Genomic DNA, 15,005 nt, shown 5'->3' with positions numbered 1-15,005 from the left:
GGCCGGCAGCAGCCCTCGCCATTGGCCGGCGGCACGGCGGGGCCGGCGGAGGACGGGGGGCCGCGGCGACCGCGCGGCGCGCCGGCCCGGCCAATGGCCGCCGCCCGCCAGCCCACGTGAACCGAGCTGTGGGAACCGGGGCTGGCGGGGAGGAGCGCTGAGCGGACGGGCGTGGGGGGCGGCGTGCTCGGAGGCTGCTCGTCCTAGAGCAGCTAGCCCCGGGCACCCGCTCCGTTTCAGTGCATCTCAGCACCATCGCCTAACTACCAAAGCTGCCTATGCGGCCAACGAGGGTTACGGTATCCTGCTGCAGCTCGCGCCCAACGTTAACCCAGGCGAAGTTGGATAGAACCTGGCTGCGTCATGCCCAAAGACTTTGCACAAAGCTCACTTCCACGGCACGCATAAATCACTCCATGTGCCCTAAAGCAAGTGCAACCTTTCTCTACTTCCCATTTCTTCCCAACCCCCCCCCCCCATACCATCCTATCCAAACTGAGTATTGCCCACAACTTACGGCCTTCAACTCTTGTTTAATGACTGGCTTCCCAACCTTGTAAACGTACCTGTTTAGACCCCAAAAATCTTTGAAACCTCCAGTTAATTGCTCTTAAAATGGAAAACTAAAGAAAACAAAACCCGAAGTTTAAACCAGCGTTTATGCAACCCACTCTATTCAGTACTCAAAACTGCTAAAATTGCCAAGTCCATGTGATTTGTTCATAGTGGGTTACCAAGATAATCCAAAAATATTAACCTTTTCACCTGTTCACTTCCAGTAACTATAATTGGGAGTCTCAGGATAGCACCCAAGACCACTTGTGACTTTCCACTCACCTAAAATCACTTTTGTACTACTCTGACACCTCGCTTCTCCACTGTGTACTTTTCGCATAACACCATACTTCATTTTCCTATTCCTGGGGTCACTGACCATATATTAACCGAGCCACAAACACAAGTTGCCTTGCTGGTGTTTGGGAAAAACAATTTACATTGGAATAACCCCAGGACTGGCAGCTCCTACCGTAGAAACCTGTATTTCTGCAATGTGAAGTCCACTAGGTGTCGTGAGCTAACCTGCATCTGTTCTATGAGAACACAGACCACAGCCTCCATGCTTATTACACTCCTGGTCAACTGTGTATGTATGCATGCATATATATATACTCTCTTCTGGAAGTAGGACTTGTAAAATCTACTTGAACCAATCCCCTCCCCCCATACAGTCCTAGCTGTAGTGGGAAGAGGACTCAAAGCTTTTCACAAAGTGTTAATAGCTCTGTGTAAGTGCAGTTTAAAGACAGTAAAGTACTTGTTAGGAATCTATAAAGATGCCTTCATAGTTCCAGGATCCTCAAAATTACAAGTATTTTAGTGCCCTGAATACTTGCTACTTATTAGTCTGATCTTTTCAGGACACATTACTTCCAATCAACCAATGCCAAACCACCTCCCTACTCTAGCCAAAAGCCCAAGAGAAGCACTCTTCAAATTCTCCGTAACTCCCACACCAAGGGCACACCATCCAAACACTCCACTGAGCACTGGGTTCCACCCCAGCATGACCCAAAGTTACGTAAAACTTTCTAAGACAGGCTTTCATTACAGTCCTGGCTGGCCTCAAACTCATATCTGCATTAAAGGTGTATGTCACCTCATCCAGCAGAACTTATCCTTTAAACGTATCTATTTGTGGAATACTGACTTTCACAGAATTTCCTTTCACTCTGAAATTACTGGACAACCCCCACCACCTTAACATAGAGAAATGCAATTCGGGGCAGTTTTGGTGTAAAAAAAACCACTCAAGAGCACAAATCCTCTTTTATTTATTTTTCATTAGTTTAAATCCGGGAAGGGTACAGCATCTATGGAAAAAAAGCATAAAAACATTAGGTGAATGACAACTATCCCATTACCCTGTCACTCCTCCCAAGACCCACAGCTGGTGGTGTGCATCTTCACCTAAGTTTAGCTTGTGCAGCATCTGGCACATGCACCAACAGTATTCTCAACTCCCTTGCTTTTCACTTTTTGATAGGAAAGTCTCTGACCCATAAGCACCAGAGATCCTGATTCCCCAGGGGTAGGATCACAGACACTGCTGTGCCTACATTTTGTATGTGACTGCCAGGGAAAAGAACTTAAGACTTCATTTTTTAAAAAATTATGTATGAGTACTCTATCTGCATATACACCTGCAGAGGGCATCAGATCCCAGTGTAGATGGTTGTGAGCCCCATGTGGTGGCTGGGAATTGACTCAGGAACTCTGGAAGAGCAGCCACTGCTCTTAACAGACTCTGAGCCATTCCTCCAGACCCCTAGACCTCATTCTTGTGCAGCAAACATTTTGCCAACTGAGCCATCTCCCCAGATCCAAGAACCAGCACTTTTTTTCCCCCGGCTAGTACTTAAGCCCAAGGCCTTATGCATGCTAACTATAATCAACTCCAGCCCCAAACACAGCATTAAAAACAAAAGTACTCAAGGGATAGTAAAATGGCTCAGAGGTACAGGCAATTGCCACGAAGCCCAACAGCGTGGTTTCTTCCAACTGCCATTGTGGAACAGCTGCCTCCTGTAAATTGTCCTTCATATACTCATGTGCCTGCCATGCATGTGTGCTCACATAGACATATATGTAAAATAACTCCTAAAACCCAAGTATTAGAGCCAGGTATGAGGGCACTGACCCAAACATTACCAATATTATAAACAGACCCTAACTAAAGCCTCATCAGCTTAAGTCTTGATATCTAACATGAGCTTCCTTTCCAAATTCAAGATAAGGTCACTATTCTGGCAGTACTGACATGGTGACATGAGATGAGCTGGCAGCACTGGCCTGAACCCCACCTACGTGGAAGGCTGAGGCAGGACTTAGTTTAAGGCCAGCCTGGACATCTTAGTGAGAACCTGTCTCAAAATAAAAAGATCAGCCTTGTCTGTATAAGTTCCAGGGCAACTACAGTTACACAGTGAGACCTTGTCTCAAAGAAACAGACAACAAAAATCCATTCGTATTTCTCCCAGCTAGCTTTAGCAAGATCTGAAACTCAGATGTATAATTCAAGCGCTGGCCTTCACCTTGCTTTATTCTGCCAAGAATCAGATGTTCTATTAAATTTCTCACTTAAACCACTAATTCATAGCAGAATTTGTTTTACACTCACAAGTCTTGAGAAAGGTAATAAGTCCACCCCTTAAATTGACTTTGCTGTATCAAAAGGTCCATTTATCTTGCTACTTGTACTTACCACACGGATTCTGTGTCCAATGGCCTTCGCAGGAAGGTTGCTTCGGAATTTGGCACGAACCATACCACTGTTCCCATGGGCCCGAGTTACTTTTCCCCAGATCACTCTGGTTTTGTTTGGCTTGCCTCCAGGAGTCACTGTATTGCTGGTTTTAAAGGGACACAAGATGCATGAGCTCAAACACCAACACAACCTGACACAAAATCAGTTATTTCCTAGGACTCAGTGGCTTCCACCTACAATCTCCATAGACTTGCTTGAGAAATTGTAAAAATAGTAAACATTCATTAACAGTTCATATATACCAAGTATATTTTTATAAGATTATATGACCATTAATTACAGACAGAAGAATCTGTATATGCTAAAAAAAAGTTTGGAAAGACACACAGGGATAAAGCCTACTTGGGATAAAAGCAGACAAATGGGGACTTGCTTGGAGCTCAAAGAGCCCCTTCACTTCTGCCTCCCAAATGCTGGGATTAAAGGCAAGATGCACTGGGTTTTAAACACACTCATGGTGGGTGTGAGGATGCCCACCTTTATCCCCAGGAAGAGGGAGGAGGACTTCTTGGAGTTTGAGGCAAGCCTGGTGTACAGTGATTGCTAGGACAGCCAGGGCTACACAGAGAAACCCTGTCTAAAAAAAAAAAAACCAAAACAACAGCATAAAGCCAGATTTGTATAATGCCTTATGTTTGATTCCTAGAATTGAACCGGTAGTACTCACCTTAAAACAGGAAAGGAAAAAAACAAAAGCACAGAAATATCTGGTTCCAGGGGATCTGGCAGCCTCACACAGACATACATACAGAAAAACTCTGATGCACGTAAAAATTAACTTTTTAAAAATAGTTTTCTACATGTAATCTCAATTGCTCTAAGTCAAGGCACAATAAATTCTGTTCCCCGACAGTACGGGGTAGTAATCCTTTAATTCAATATAGAAGTGAGAACAACAGAAAAAAATTAAATAGCAAAAACAAATCTGTTTTATGGCTATTACCATCTTAAAGAACTAAAAGTAATCGAGATACATTTAAAAGTATTTCATAAGCCCTTCCAGAGAAAAATAGAAAGTAACAACAGCTGTAATCTTTCTTTTTAACCGAATTAGGGACTTAACCCAAGACCTTTCTATAACTGTTATTTTTCTAACAGGCGATGGTGCCTATATCCAATACCCTGGACAAGAGGATCCTCCTATAATTTCCTATCAAGTTCATGGCCTCTAAGAATCAACAGCACCAATTTTTCACCAACACCTTTACAGTAGAAAAATGACAGCAGTCAACTAAAAATTAAAAAGCATCAAAACACACACTTACTTTTTTGCTTTATACACATAAGCACATCGCTTGCCTAGGTAGAATTCTGTTTCATCTCGGGCATAAACACCCTCAATTTTAAGAAGAGCTGTATGCTCTCTTTGGTTCCGGAGACCTCGCTTGTAGCCAGCAAAAATGGCTTTGCACCACAGCCTAGGACACATAAGAAAGACATTATGAATAAACTTACAACTTTTCATGCAACTCCTACTCCAGCTAACTACAGCACATCTCTAGGATCCCGTCCCGCATTATTTTAAACTTGGGCTTCACATCTACTTAATGTAGAACAAAAAAAAAGGAAAAGCAACTATACTGAAATCACATACCTTCCAGACATATCTACTGCTTAGAAGTCCTGTTCCCAGCAGGCCTGAAAACAAAACAAGATCTCAACTGAAAGCCACGCAGCACGCTTCCCACCTGTCATGCCCACTGCTTGAGCTTGATAGACGAATCCCGTAGCATTTCAAGTACGGGGAACTCTAACCTACGCCGTGCCATCTACAGAGGCAGAGCCTGGCAAACTACTCAAGACTTCTGAGAATGAATGACAACCAGCTACCCGGAGATGCGGGCAAAAAGCTGGGTGGAGGACTCAAAGACCTAACTTCTAGAAACCCCGTAAAGAACCCAGACGCGCACAGAGAACAAATGCAAGGGTCCGGTTCTGAGCGGGGCAAACAGCTTACAGGGACCACTGCCTCCTGAGCAAGCGCGAGGGACAAGATGCACCCCGTCGTTCCTCCGGCGCCCGGGGACCCAGCGAGCTTTCCTTCCCCCGGCCGGGGTCTCAACACCATCGGTCCTTCATCTCCTCCATCCCGCCCTCCCTCTTCCTGGACTCGCCAGAAATGGCTGGCAGCCAGGCTCTCCGAGATGCAGGGTCGTCTTGGCGAGCGATGTAGATAAACCCACCCCAGGAATCCGGCCCCGAAGTTGAGTAGCAGAAACTCCCCTCACCTTCCCAGGCGCCAAGATGGCGGAAAGAGGAAGGCAAGGCCCGCCGCGCGGCCTTGTGGGATGCACGCCCCGCCCACCTCGGCGCTTAGGCTGCTCGCACCGCGCCGGAAAGCAAGTGTCAGGGAGAGGCTCGACCCAGCCAAGCCACGCTCGGGACCTTTACTCTCGTCTCCTGTCTTTTCATCTGTGCAAGCGGCAACACGTATAATTTCGGAAGAAAGACAGGCAAAATTGTAGTTGACTAAAAAAAAGAGGCAAGGGTCCTACCAAAGGGGGGGGGAAGGAAGTTTGCGCGTTGCCATAGCTACGGTTAGTTTGGTTCCCGCCTCCCGCCGGGCGGGTAGAAAGGTGAGAAGTGGAGTATTTTCTTGTCTTCCTAGAAGGAAGACCGGCATCCAACCAGAGAGGAGAGAAACACGAAGGCAGGAGGAACTCTACCTTTTCCTTGTTGGTGCTTTTCTTTTTCTTCCATCTAAACCTTTATCTTTCTAGAAACAAACAGAGCGTGCTGGCCCTTGCCTGTTAATCTCAGCACCCATTCCCGAGACTGAGGTAGCAGGATCACATCAGTCCGAGGCCAGGCTGAGTTATGCAGCAAGCCCCATTTTAACAGCAACAAACATCTAGGAGTCAAACCGCGGGGCTCGGTGCTTGCTTGTAATCCCAGTAATCTGGATATGCAAGCAGACGTCATTCCCTGCTCAGTAGGGAATGCCAGCCATACTGAGCTACTTGAGGCAGCATCTCAAAAAAAGGGAGAGGGAGTAGGGAAGTGAGAGATAGATATATTCGCTTTTCCATCCTTTGTTTGACTTGTTGAGTGAGGATGAATTTAGTCGACTCAGATTTATGTGCATTAATTAGTTAGGGCTGATGGAGCTTTTGTTTTGTTTGTTTTTTCGAGACAGGGTTTCTCTGTGTAACAGCCCTGGCTGTCGTGGACTCACTTTGTAGACTAGGCTGGCCTCGAGCTCACAGCGATCTGCCTGCCTCTGCCTCCCCGAGTGCTGGGATTACAGGCCTGTGCCTTTTATTCAGCGAGTAATTTATTGAATGATTACCGCTACCAAGAATGGTGTGGGCTTGGAGGGCACTGCAGTAAACGAACTAAAACTTCTGCCTTCTTGCAGTCTACATGGGGGAGAAAGGTGGCCTCTTGTGCCTGTAATTCCTACATGTGGAAGGCCCAAGAAATGTAAGACAGCAAGCAGATAAAAGGAGTGGCATGTTAGAGGGTGATAGCGTCCCTGTATCCCACACGTATGTGTGTGCTTTGTGGTCAGATGTTAGCCTCAGAGTCCCTGGAGCTGGGTTTTACATGCAATTTGGTTTTTTGTTTGGTTGTTGTTTTGCTTTAAGACAGGGACTAGGCTGGAGAGATGGCTCAATGGTTAAGAGCACATACTGCTTTTGAGGAGGTCTTGGGTTTGATTCCCAGCGTGTACACCAGGTGCTCACCACTACCTGGAACTTAGGGGCTCTTCTGGTCTCTTCATGGTGCACATAGGGACAAGCAGGTGCATACACATAAACGAAAAAATAAAATAAAGCCAGGCAGCCGTGTCCCGTACTTCTAATCCCAGCATTCAGGAGACAGGCAGGTAGATTTCTGAGTTCGAGGCCATGCTGGTCTACAGAGTGAGTTCCAAGATAGCCAAGGCTACACAGAGAAACCATGTCTGGAAAAAAAAAAAAACAAAAAAAAAACCCAACCAACCAAATAAATAAAAGCATTAACAGTAAAGACAAGGTCTTGTTTAGCTTAGGTGGCCCCAAATACCTTATATTAAGCCAGGGATGGCCTTGAACTCCTGATTCTCTCCCCTCCACTTTCCAAGAACTGGGATTACAGACTTTTGCCACCATACCCAGCTCTGAGAGGTACTAACTTATTAAAGTGAAAATCAGGGGCTGGAGAGATGGCTCAGCAGTTAAGAGAACTGGCTGCTCTTCCAAAGGACCCAGGTTCATTTCCCACCATCCACATGGAAGCTCACAACTGTTTGTAACTCCAGTTCTACGGAATCTGTCACCCTCACACAGACATGCATACAGTCAAAACACCAGTGTACAAAAAAATCAATTATTTTTTTAAAATACAGTGTCTTCAGATGTATTCTCAATTGTTCTAAGTGAGAACAATAACTTCTATTCTCTGACAGAACAGGGCAGAATCAATTCAGTATAGAGGTCAGAAGACTAGAAAAATTAAAGACTAACAAAAATAAATCTATCCTATAGTGGGTGACCAATTCAAAAATCAAAATACAATGATATATTAAAATTGTGTTGCATGTTAATTTACCTTAATAAGAGGCAAAAGATTTCGTGGAGTGTATCTTCTGTGCTGGTGGACCAGTAATAAAGCCAACCACTTAAAAAGCCTGCATCCTAGGAGCCTGCTCTCCTAAACAGAATGAGACAAACCACGGCTCTTGTCATGCTGTGATTTTTTTTTTTTCTTCTAGTGAAAGCATCGCTTCAAACTAATACCAGTGCTTCTTTTCCATTTTAGGTTACTTCATTCGACCCCAGAGGGCAACAAAACTACCCGAGGAAGACTGGACATGTATGTTCAAAATTCCAGTGGGTTTGCACATAAACCGTCGCAGTACGCCATCTGTTAAATTCTGCGGCTGATGAGACTATAGCTATGTAACAGACTGCCCTCAAACCTAATGCCCTGAGATGTAAGCATCTATCATCTCAGGTTGGGAGCAGCTGAGCAAACAGTTCTGGTTTAGGGTCTCTGCTAGTTAGTTCTCTCCTCAGTGTAACAAAATGCCGGACAAGAAGCAGCTCATCAGGAGCAGAAATGAAAAGCTTTATTTTGCCTTCCACTTTGAGGGGTAGAGTCCATTACAGAGGGGAAGGCACAGGGGCAGGAGTGGAAGGGGCTGATCACATGGCGTACCCAGTCAGGAAGCAGAGAGAGGTGCATGTGAAGGCTCAGCTCAAGGTCTCCCTTTTATTCAATCCATGTCAGTAAGCTGCCCTTGAAAGTCCTTCATAGCCATGCCCAAAAGAGTTATCTCTTAGGTGATTCTAGGTCCTATCAAGTGGTGGGCATCAACTAGAAGGTTGAAGTTGGCCAGGAGCAGCTTAAGTGTCCTCATGGCAGACAAGGCTCTTCCCTGGGAGAGAGCTTTTGAGTGAGATAGAAGCTGCTGCCATGCTATTTCCCCTAGCTCTGGAAATGATACTTGTTCTCTCTCCAGACCCTTGTCATTGTCCCACTTGGTGTAGGGAAAACCACAGTTTCATAAAGAACCAGAGCTATTTGGGCCACCTGAGTGGCTGGCTACTACCGTGGTCTGCTAGTGATCATGAGGCACTTTTGACTAGCATCTAAATATGGTGCTTTCGAGTCAAGTTAACTGTGGCTCAAATCCAAAATGCATTCACAGAGCCAAACTGCATAGGCTGCACGGCTTTGCCAGCCAGTGTGTTGTCCTTGGTCAGGGCTCCTGGAGGGTCTGTGGTGGATTCCCATGTAGGTGCCTGCCTTTTGTCTTTTACAGAGGTTATGTCATGTGGCCATGTGAAGCTCACAGGAGGCACTGAGGGTAAGAAATATTTCCACATGAGCCACCGACTTAATTTTTCTGTCCTCTCGGCTTTAGGGACCAGTTGGATGACTTTGAGTTTCCTTTGGAGGAGGGTTTGCCTTCTGAGATTACCGTGGTGGTGACAGGAGAACCCCCGACCACTGTGGAGGAAGAACTAGAAAAGGAAGAAGAGGAAGACCGTCAGGCGTCAGAAGTCACAGAGTCACTGTCCCTTTTAGACGTGCTGAGGATCTCTGCAATTATGGAGGACATCATCGACCAGCTCTCTATCCTAGGCTACATCATGCCGCTTCAGTACGAGAGAAAGCAGAGCATCAGCCAGGTGAGCACATCCCCTCCATGCCGGCTTGCCTTCTTTCCCCCCACCGCTCCGTGATTTGTTCCGCTTTCGCCATCACACTTAGCTTGGGAAGCAGCACTGTTGTGGCAGGTAAAAGGCCTGTAATTAAAGATCTGTACCGAAAAAAGAAAAAGTGACTTGTAGCTCAGGGTACCTCCAAGAAGCACAGCATGCTTTTCCAGTAATATTGGCTCTGGTCCAGAAGGCTCCAGGCTAAGTCCATGGACACAGATTCTGGATGTCTGGATTCAACCAACCTCTGGTAAGGAACAACCTGGAGAAAGTTTGGTCTTCACTGGATATGTTAGGCTTTCTTCCCTTGTCACCTTTCCCTAGACATTTCAGTATGACGGCAACTGTACATCGTGTTTAGCGTGAGAAGCATTCTAGAGCCTGGTGAAAATGTCGGGGGTATTTGCATAGATTGTAATGTTGTGGGGCTGCTGTGCATACACTGAGACCACATTTTAAGTTTTCTGTGCTATAAGCCAATTGGACACTAGGGAGAGGAAATTAATCCGGACCCTGTCAGCACTGCTTCAATCAAAAATAACTTTGCTGCTGTTGCCGACCCTGCTGTAGTCTGCTTTTGTAAATATCCAGGCACATTACCTTGTCGGCAGTTACATTTTTAGTGATGAGTTGGACTTCTGGCCACCGCTGGGCTCATGTCTGTAATCTTCACACTGGAGATGCAGAGACGTGAAGATCACAGTGAGTTCGAGGCCAGCCTGCTCTCCATAGAAAGTTCAGTATCAGCTGGTGAGGTGGCTCAGTGAGTAAAGGTGCATGCTTCCAAGCTTAGTGAGCTGAGTTCGATTCCTGGGACCCACAGCTGAAAGGAAGAACTGATTTCACTGGGTGCAGTGGCGCATGCCTGGAATCCCGGCACTCAGTGAGGTAGATGCAGGTGGATTTCTATGAGTTTGAGATCAGCCTGGTCTATAAAGTGAGTCCAGGACAGCCAAGGCTACACAGAGAAACCCTGTCTCCAAAAACCGAAAACCAAAACCAAAACAAAAATAATAAAAAAACAGAAAGCGAGAGACAGAAAGAGAGGAAGAGAGAGAGAGAACTGATGGAAATAAGTTGTCCTCTGACTTCCATACACACTCTGGTCACATGCCCACTCCACTCCAAATAAAAAAGTAAATCAATTTTTAATTTTTTATATGTGTATGGGTAGTTTGCCTGAATGTATGTATGTGCACCACATACACGCCTGGTGCCCACAGAAGCCAGAAGAGGTTACTTATCCTTTGGAACTGGAATTACAGATGTGGTGTGGGTGGTGGGAACTGAACCTGGGTCCTCTCCGAGAACAGCAAGTGCTCTTAACCTCTGAGCCATCTCTCTAGTCCCATAACTGTAATTTAAAAAATACTATTTTTTGCCAGGCAGTGGTAGTGCACACCTTTAATTCCAACACTTGAGAAGCAGAGGCAGGTGGATCTCTGTGAGTTTGAGGACAGCCTGGTCTACAGAGTAAGTTCTAAGGCTACACAGAGTAACCTTGTTTCAAAAAAGCTAATGAATGAATGATTGAATGAATGAATAAATACGATCCAGGCCTACTGGATCAGGCTTATAATCTAAGAATTTGGGAGGTTTCGGAAGCAGAAGGAACTTGAGTTAAGAGTTCAAGGCCAGCCTAGGCTACAGCTCCATGCCTGTCTATCTTTAAGAGTAGTTTACTGGGGCTGGAGAGATGGCTCAGTGGCTAAGAGCACTGGCTGTCCTTCCAGAGGTTCTGAATTCAATTCTTAGCAACCACATGATGGCTCATAGCCATCTGTAATGTGGTCTGATGCCCTTTTCTGGCATGCAGGTCTGCCCAAAGATAGAGCACTCATCTATATAAAATAAATAAATAAATCTTTAAAAAAGAGTAGTTTGTTGACAGATTTATTTATTTATTATGTATACAATGTTCTGTTTGCATATACACCTGCACACCAGAAGAGGGCACCAGATCTCTTTATAGATGGTTGTGAGCCACCATGTGGGTGCTGGGAACTGAACTCAGGACCTCTGGAAGAGCATCCAGTGCTCTTAACCTCTGAACCATCTCTCCACACCCAGAATGAAAATCTTAAGCTGATAAACAGTGTTCAGTGAGGACATTACTCTAAGAAATAATGAGAGGTCTGCAGTCCTATTATGGTTTGTAATAGTTATCTTTCACCTACAAAATTTTCTGGCATAATAGGAATCCACGCTGTGATATCTTTTCCCAAACAATTCATTTTTATTTCGAGTTATTTATTTGTGTGTGAATGTGTGCTGTGTGTGTGTGCATTTGTGTCCACGTGCATGTATTCTGTCATAGGTGAGATCTGAATTTATACATACATGTACATTCACACAGGACAGGAAGGGAATATGTTGAGGGAGAAGAGAGTCTGGGGGCTGGGGACCAGAGAGATTAAGAGTGGGAGAGAAATTAAAATATTACAGTTTCTCTTACATTTCCATGCCCCCTCATTGTACAATTTCTAAAATGTTAACTATTTGCCAATGGGAAAGTGGAGGCACAGAAATTGTAAATAATTACCCAAGGTCAATATGGTTAGTAAGAAATAGAGCCAGGATTCAGACATAGAAGCTGGCTTCATGGCCCATCACTGTCTATTGCCCAAGCGTTCAGCCGCAGGTTAAATAAGATCATCAATTGGAAGACACATGCTGTCCTGTCATTTCTTGGTACTTGAACTTAAGTCTGAAAAATATTTTGGCTTTTCCCACACGACCCTCGAGATCTAAACTACATCACTAAATCGGACATCAACTTTCACTTTTTAGTACAATTCTCCTTTCATTTTGTATGGTTTTGAATTGTTTTGTTGTTTAGTTTGTCTTAACGTGTTGTCCAGGCTGGCATAAAACTCAAGTTCTCTCGTCACCCCTCTCAACCTCCTGAGTACCTGCCAGCACAGGCGCCACCATGCTGTCCGTGTCGTCTCAGATTCATGTGTTTAGATGAACATTTGAGTTTCTGATGTATCCTAGGCTGACGCTGAACTCCTGGTCTCCTCCCTCCACTTCCCACGTGCCAGGATGGAAAGGCTGAGCCTGTACTCTAAGGCTCTTACTTCTTGTGAGGCTGGTGGTTGAGTCTCAGGCCTTCCATGTAGTTTTTGTATTCCACCATTGGTCTGCACCCTCAGCCCCTGATCTTTGTCTTCTGGTTGACAGGTGGCATTTTAGGGATGATAGAGAGAATGTGTGAAGGCAGGAAGACAAGAAACAGCAGGAAAGGTGTTTTGATGGGGTTGACCAAAGGGTCTGCTTCCTTGGAGTATGGAATGTAACTGGAGAAAAGGGTTGAAAATAGGCAGCAAATAGAGTGTAGTCTCTTCACTGAAAAGCAACTTTTAAGTTCCCTTTTAAAATTTTTTTTATATGTGTGAATGTTTTGCCTGTGTGCATGTGTGTGCATCATGTACAAGCATGATGCCTACAGAGGTCAGAAGAGAGTGTTGGATCCTTTGGACCTGGAGTTACAGATGGTTGTGAGCCCCCACATGGGCACTGGGAATCGAACCCAACCAAGTTCTCTGCAAGAACAAGTGCTCTTGACGATCTGAGCCATGTCCTCAGCCCCTAAGACAATATCATTAACATCATTTATTTTTAGAAAGCCAGCCATGAAGGATCGATCACAAAGAAAGTATCTTCTTCTTTATTAAATAAAGAAAAATTCTTGGTGCCGGATATCAAACAAAAGAGCCAGGATTTTTCCTTTAAAAAACCAACAAAACAGATCATAATGACTTTGGACATCCTGAAGAAAATACAGAGTGACAGGTAAGAAGGAAGAGCAGATTTGGGGAGGTGATGATACCAGACAGTAGGTGTGAAAGGGGCCGCCAGCTCTGTGGTTAGTATTGTGTTCAGTGACCACCATAATAGAGTTAGCTGAAGGCCCCATTTCAAACATGGTAGCTGAAGTATCTTGGTTAACAAGACTTTGTTTCTTCCTTTCCTCCTAGTCCCCCCACCCCTCTCTTTGGTTTTTGGAACCTGGGTTTCTCTTTCTGTCCTCTTCTGTCCAGGTTTCTTCTGGCTGTCCTAGAACTCACTCTGTCATCCAGGAACTCAAGAGATTTGACTGCCTCTGCCTCTTAAGTGCTGGGATTAAAGACTGCCACCACCTGGCTGGAATTTTTTTTCTTTTTTTTCAGCAATCAAATACATAGTTTTTATTTATTAGATGAACATTACAGTTCTTATTTTAAGATAGAATATAGAATTTCTTTTTATTATATTTGGCATCTTTATTTACTAAAGTAATATTACAGTTTTTTTTCTTTATTAATGACACTTTATTCACTTTGTATCCCCCCCTGTGGTTCCCTCCCTCCTCTCATCCCAATCCCTCCCTTCCTTCACCCTCTGCATGCATGCCCCTCCCCAAGTCCACTGATAGGGGAGGTCTTCTTTTCTTTTCTTCTGATCCTAGTCATTTAAGTCTCATCAGGAGTGGCTGCATTCATTGTCTTCTTCTGTGGCCTGGTAATGCTGCTTCCCCCTCCGGGGGAGGTAATTAAAGAGCAGGCCTATTGGTTCATGTCAGAGACAGTCCCTGTTCCTATTACAATGGAACCCACTTGGATACTGAACTGCCGTGGGCTACATCTGTGCAAGGGTTTTAGCTTATCTCCATGCATAGTCCTTGGTTGGTGTATCAGTCTCAGGAAAGACCCCTGTGCTCAGATTTTTTGGTTCTGTTGCTCTCCTTGTGGAGTTCCTGTCCTCTCCAGATCTTACTATTTCCCACTTCTTTCCTAAGATTCCCTGCACTTTGCCCAAAAGTTGCCCATAAGTCTCAGCATCTGCATTGATTGTCTGCAGGGCAGAGCCTTTTAGAGATCCTCTGTGTCAGCTCCTGACTTGTTCCCTCTCTTCTCCTTCTTCTGATATCCATCCTCTTTGCCTTTCTGGGTAGGAATTGAGCATTTTAGGAAGAGTCCTCCCTCTTGATTAGTTTATTTAGGTGTACAGATTTTAGTAGGTTTATCCTATATGAGTGAGTATAGACCGTGTGCGTCTTTCTGCTTCTGGGATAGCTCACTCAGGATGATCTTTTTCAGATCCCACCATTTATCTACAAATTTCATGATTTTCTTGTTTTTTATTGCTGAGTAATATTCCATTATGTAGATGTATCACAATTTCTGTATCCATTCCTCCACTGAGGGGCATCTGGCTGTTTCCAGCTTCTGGCTATTACAAATAAGGCTGCTACAAACATGGCTGAGCAAATGTCCTTATTGTGTACTTGAGCCTCTTTTCGGTATATGCCTAGGAGTGGTATAGCTGGATCTTGAGGAAGCGCTATTCCTAGTTGTCTGGTGAAGCGACAGATTGCTTTCCAGAGTGGTTGTACAAGTTTACATTTCCACTAGCAGTGGAGGAGGGTTCCCCTTTCTCCACAACCTCTCCAGCATATGTTGTCACTTGAGTTTTTGATCTTAGCCATTCTGATGGGTGTGTAAGGTGAAATCTTAGGGTCGTTTATGATTTGTGAGCCACCATGTGGT

General features: G+C 44.9%; 3 protein-coding genes across 9 annotated transcripts in view; 1 reads left to right on the top strand and 2 right to left on the bottom strand.

Moving 5' to 3' along the window:
• Positions 1-256, bottom strand: part of Lmln (leishmanolysin like peptidase) — a 52,062-nt gene extending 51,806 nt beyond the window's left edge. Inside the window, exon 1 of the mRNA XM_055625227.1 lies at positions 20-256. Coding sequence (XP_055481202.1) covers positions 20-256 — 237 coding nt within the window. The remainder of the gene's footprint in view (positions 1-19) is intronic.
• A 1,557-nt stretch (positions 257-1,813) lies between these two features.
• On the bottom strand, positions 1,814-5,598 carry Rpl35a (ribosomal protein L35a). Of its 5 annotated transcripts, none has more exons than XM_055625261.1 (5): positions 5,554-5,598; positions 4,920-4,963; positions 4,591-4,743; positions 3,263-3,407; positions 1,814-1,871 (listed from the first exon to the last, which is right to left on the bottom strand). In XM_055625261.1, the coding sequence occupies exons 2-5, from the start codon at positions 4,928-4,930 to the stop codon at positions 1,848-1,850; spliced, it is 333 nt and encodes a 110-aa protein (XP_055481236.1). In that variant the 5' UTR covers positions 4,931-4,963; positions 5,554-5,598; the 3' UTR covers positions 1,814-1,847. The 5 variants fall into 5 exon arrangements, with proteins under 5 accessions (XP_055481236.1, XP_055481238.1, XP_055481237.1 ...); XM_055625263.1 differs by having other exon boundaries at positions 5,440-5,577; XM_055625262.1 differs by having other exon boundaries at positions 5,509-5,557.
• Positions 5,599-5,845: 247 nt separating this feature from the next.
• Positions 5,846-15,005, top strand: part of Iqcg (IQ motif containing G) — a 35,119-nt gene continuing 25,959 nt past the window's right edge. The window contains exons 1-4 of one of the 3 annotated variants that reach the window (XM_055625083.1): positions 5,846-5,901; positions 8,069-8,122; positions 9,177-9,444; positions 13,100-13,269. In XM_055625083.1, the coding sequence (XP_055481058.1) occupies positions 8,121-8,122; positions 9,177-9,444; positions 13,100-13,269 (440 nt within the window). In that variant the 5' untranslated portion in view covers positions 5,846-5,901; positions 8,069-8,120. The other 2 variants (XM_055625082.1, XM_055625084.1) reach the window with 2 other exon arrangements.

The sequence above is a fragment of the Psammomys obesus genome, unplaced genomic scaffold, assembly GCF_907164565.1.
Source record: "Psammomys obesus unplaced genomic scaffold, mPsaObe1.curated_primary_1811, whole genome shotgun sequence".
In the NCBI taxonomy this organism is placed as follows: domain Eukaryota; kingdom Metazoa; phylum Chordata; class Mammalia; order Rodentia; family Muridae; genus Psammomys; species Psammomys obesus.
Note: the sequence above shows the minus strand (reverse complement) of the source record. Positions and strands in the feature narration are given on the sequence as shown.

Excerpts from the sequence above, each read along its gene's own strand:
- Rpl35a (XM_055625261.1), bottom strand. Across the intron at positions 3,408-4,590 it reads TATGTGTATAAAGCAAAAAA|CAATACAGTGACTCCTGGAG; the intron begins GTAAGTGTGTGT and ends CTTTAAAACCAG. Across the intron at positions 1,872-3,262 it reads TTGGACACAGAATCCGTGTG|ATGCTGTACCCTTCCCGGAT; the intron begins GTAAGTACAAGT and ends TTTTTTCCATAG.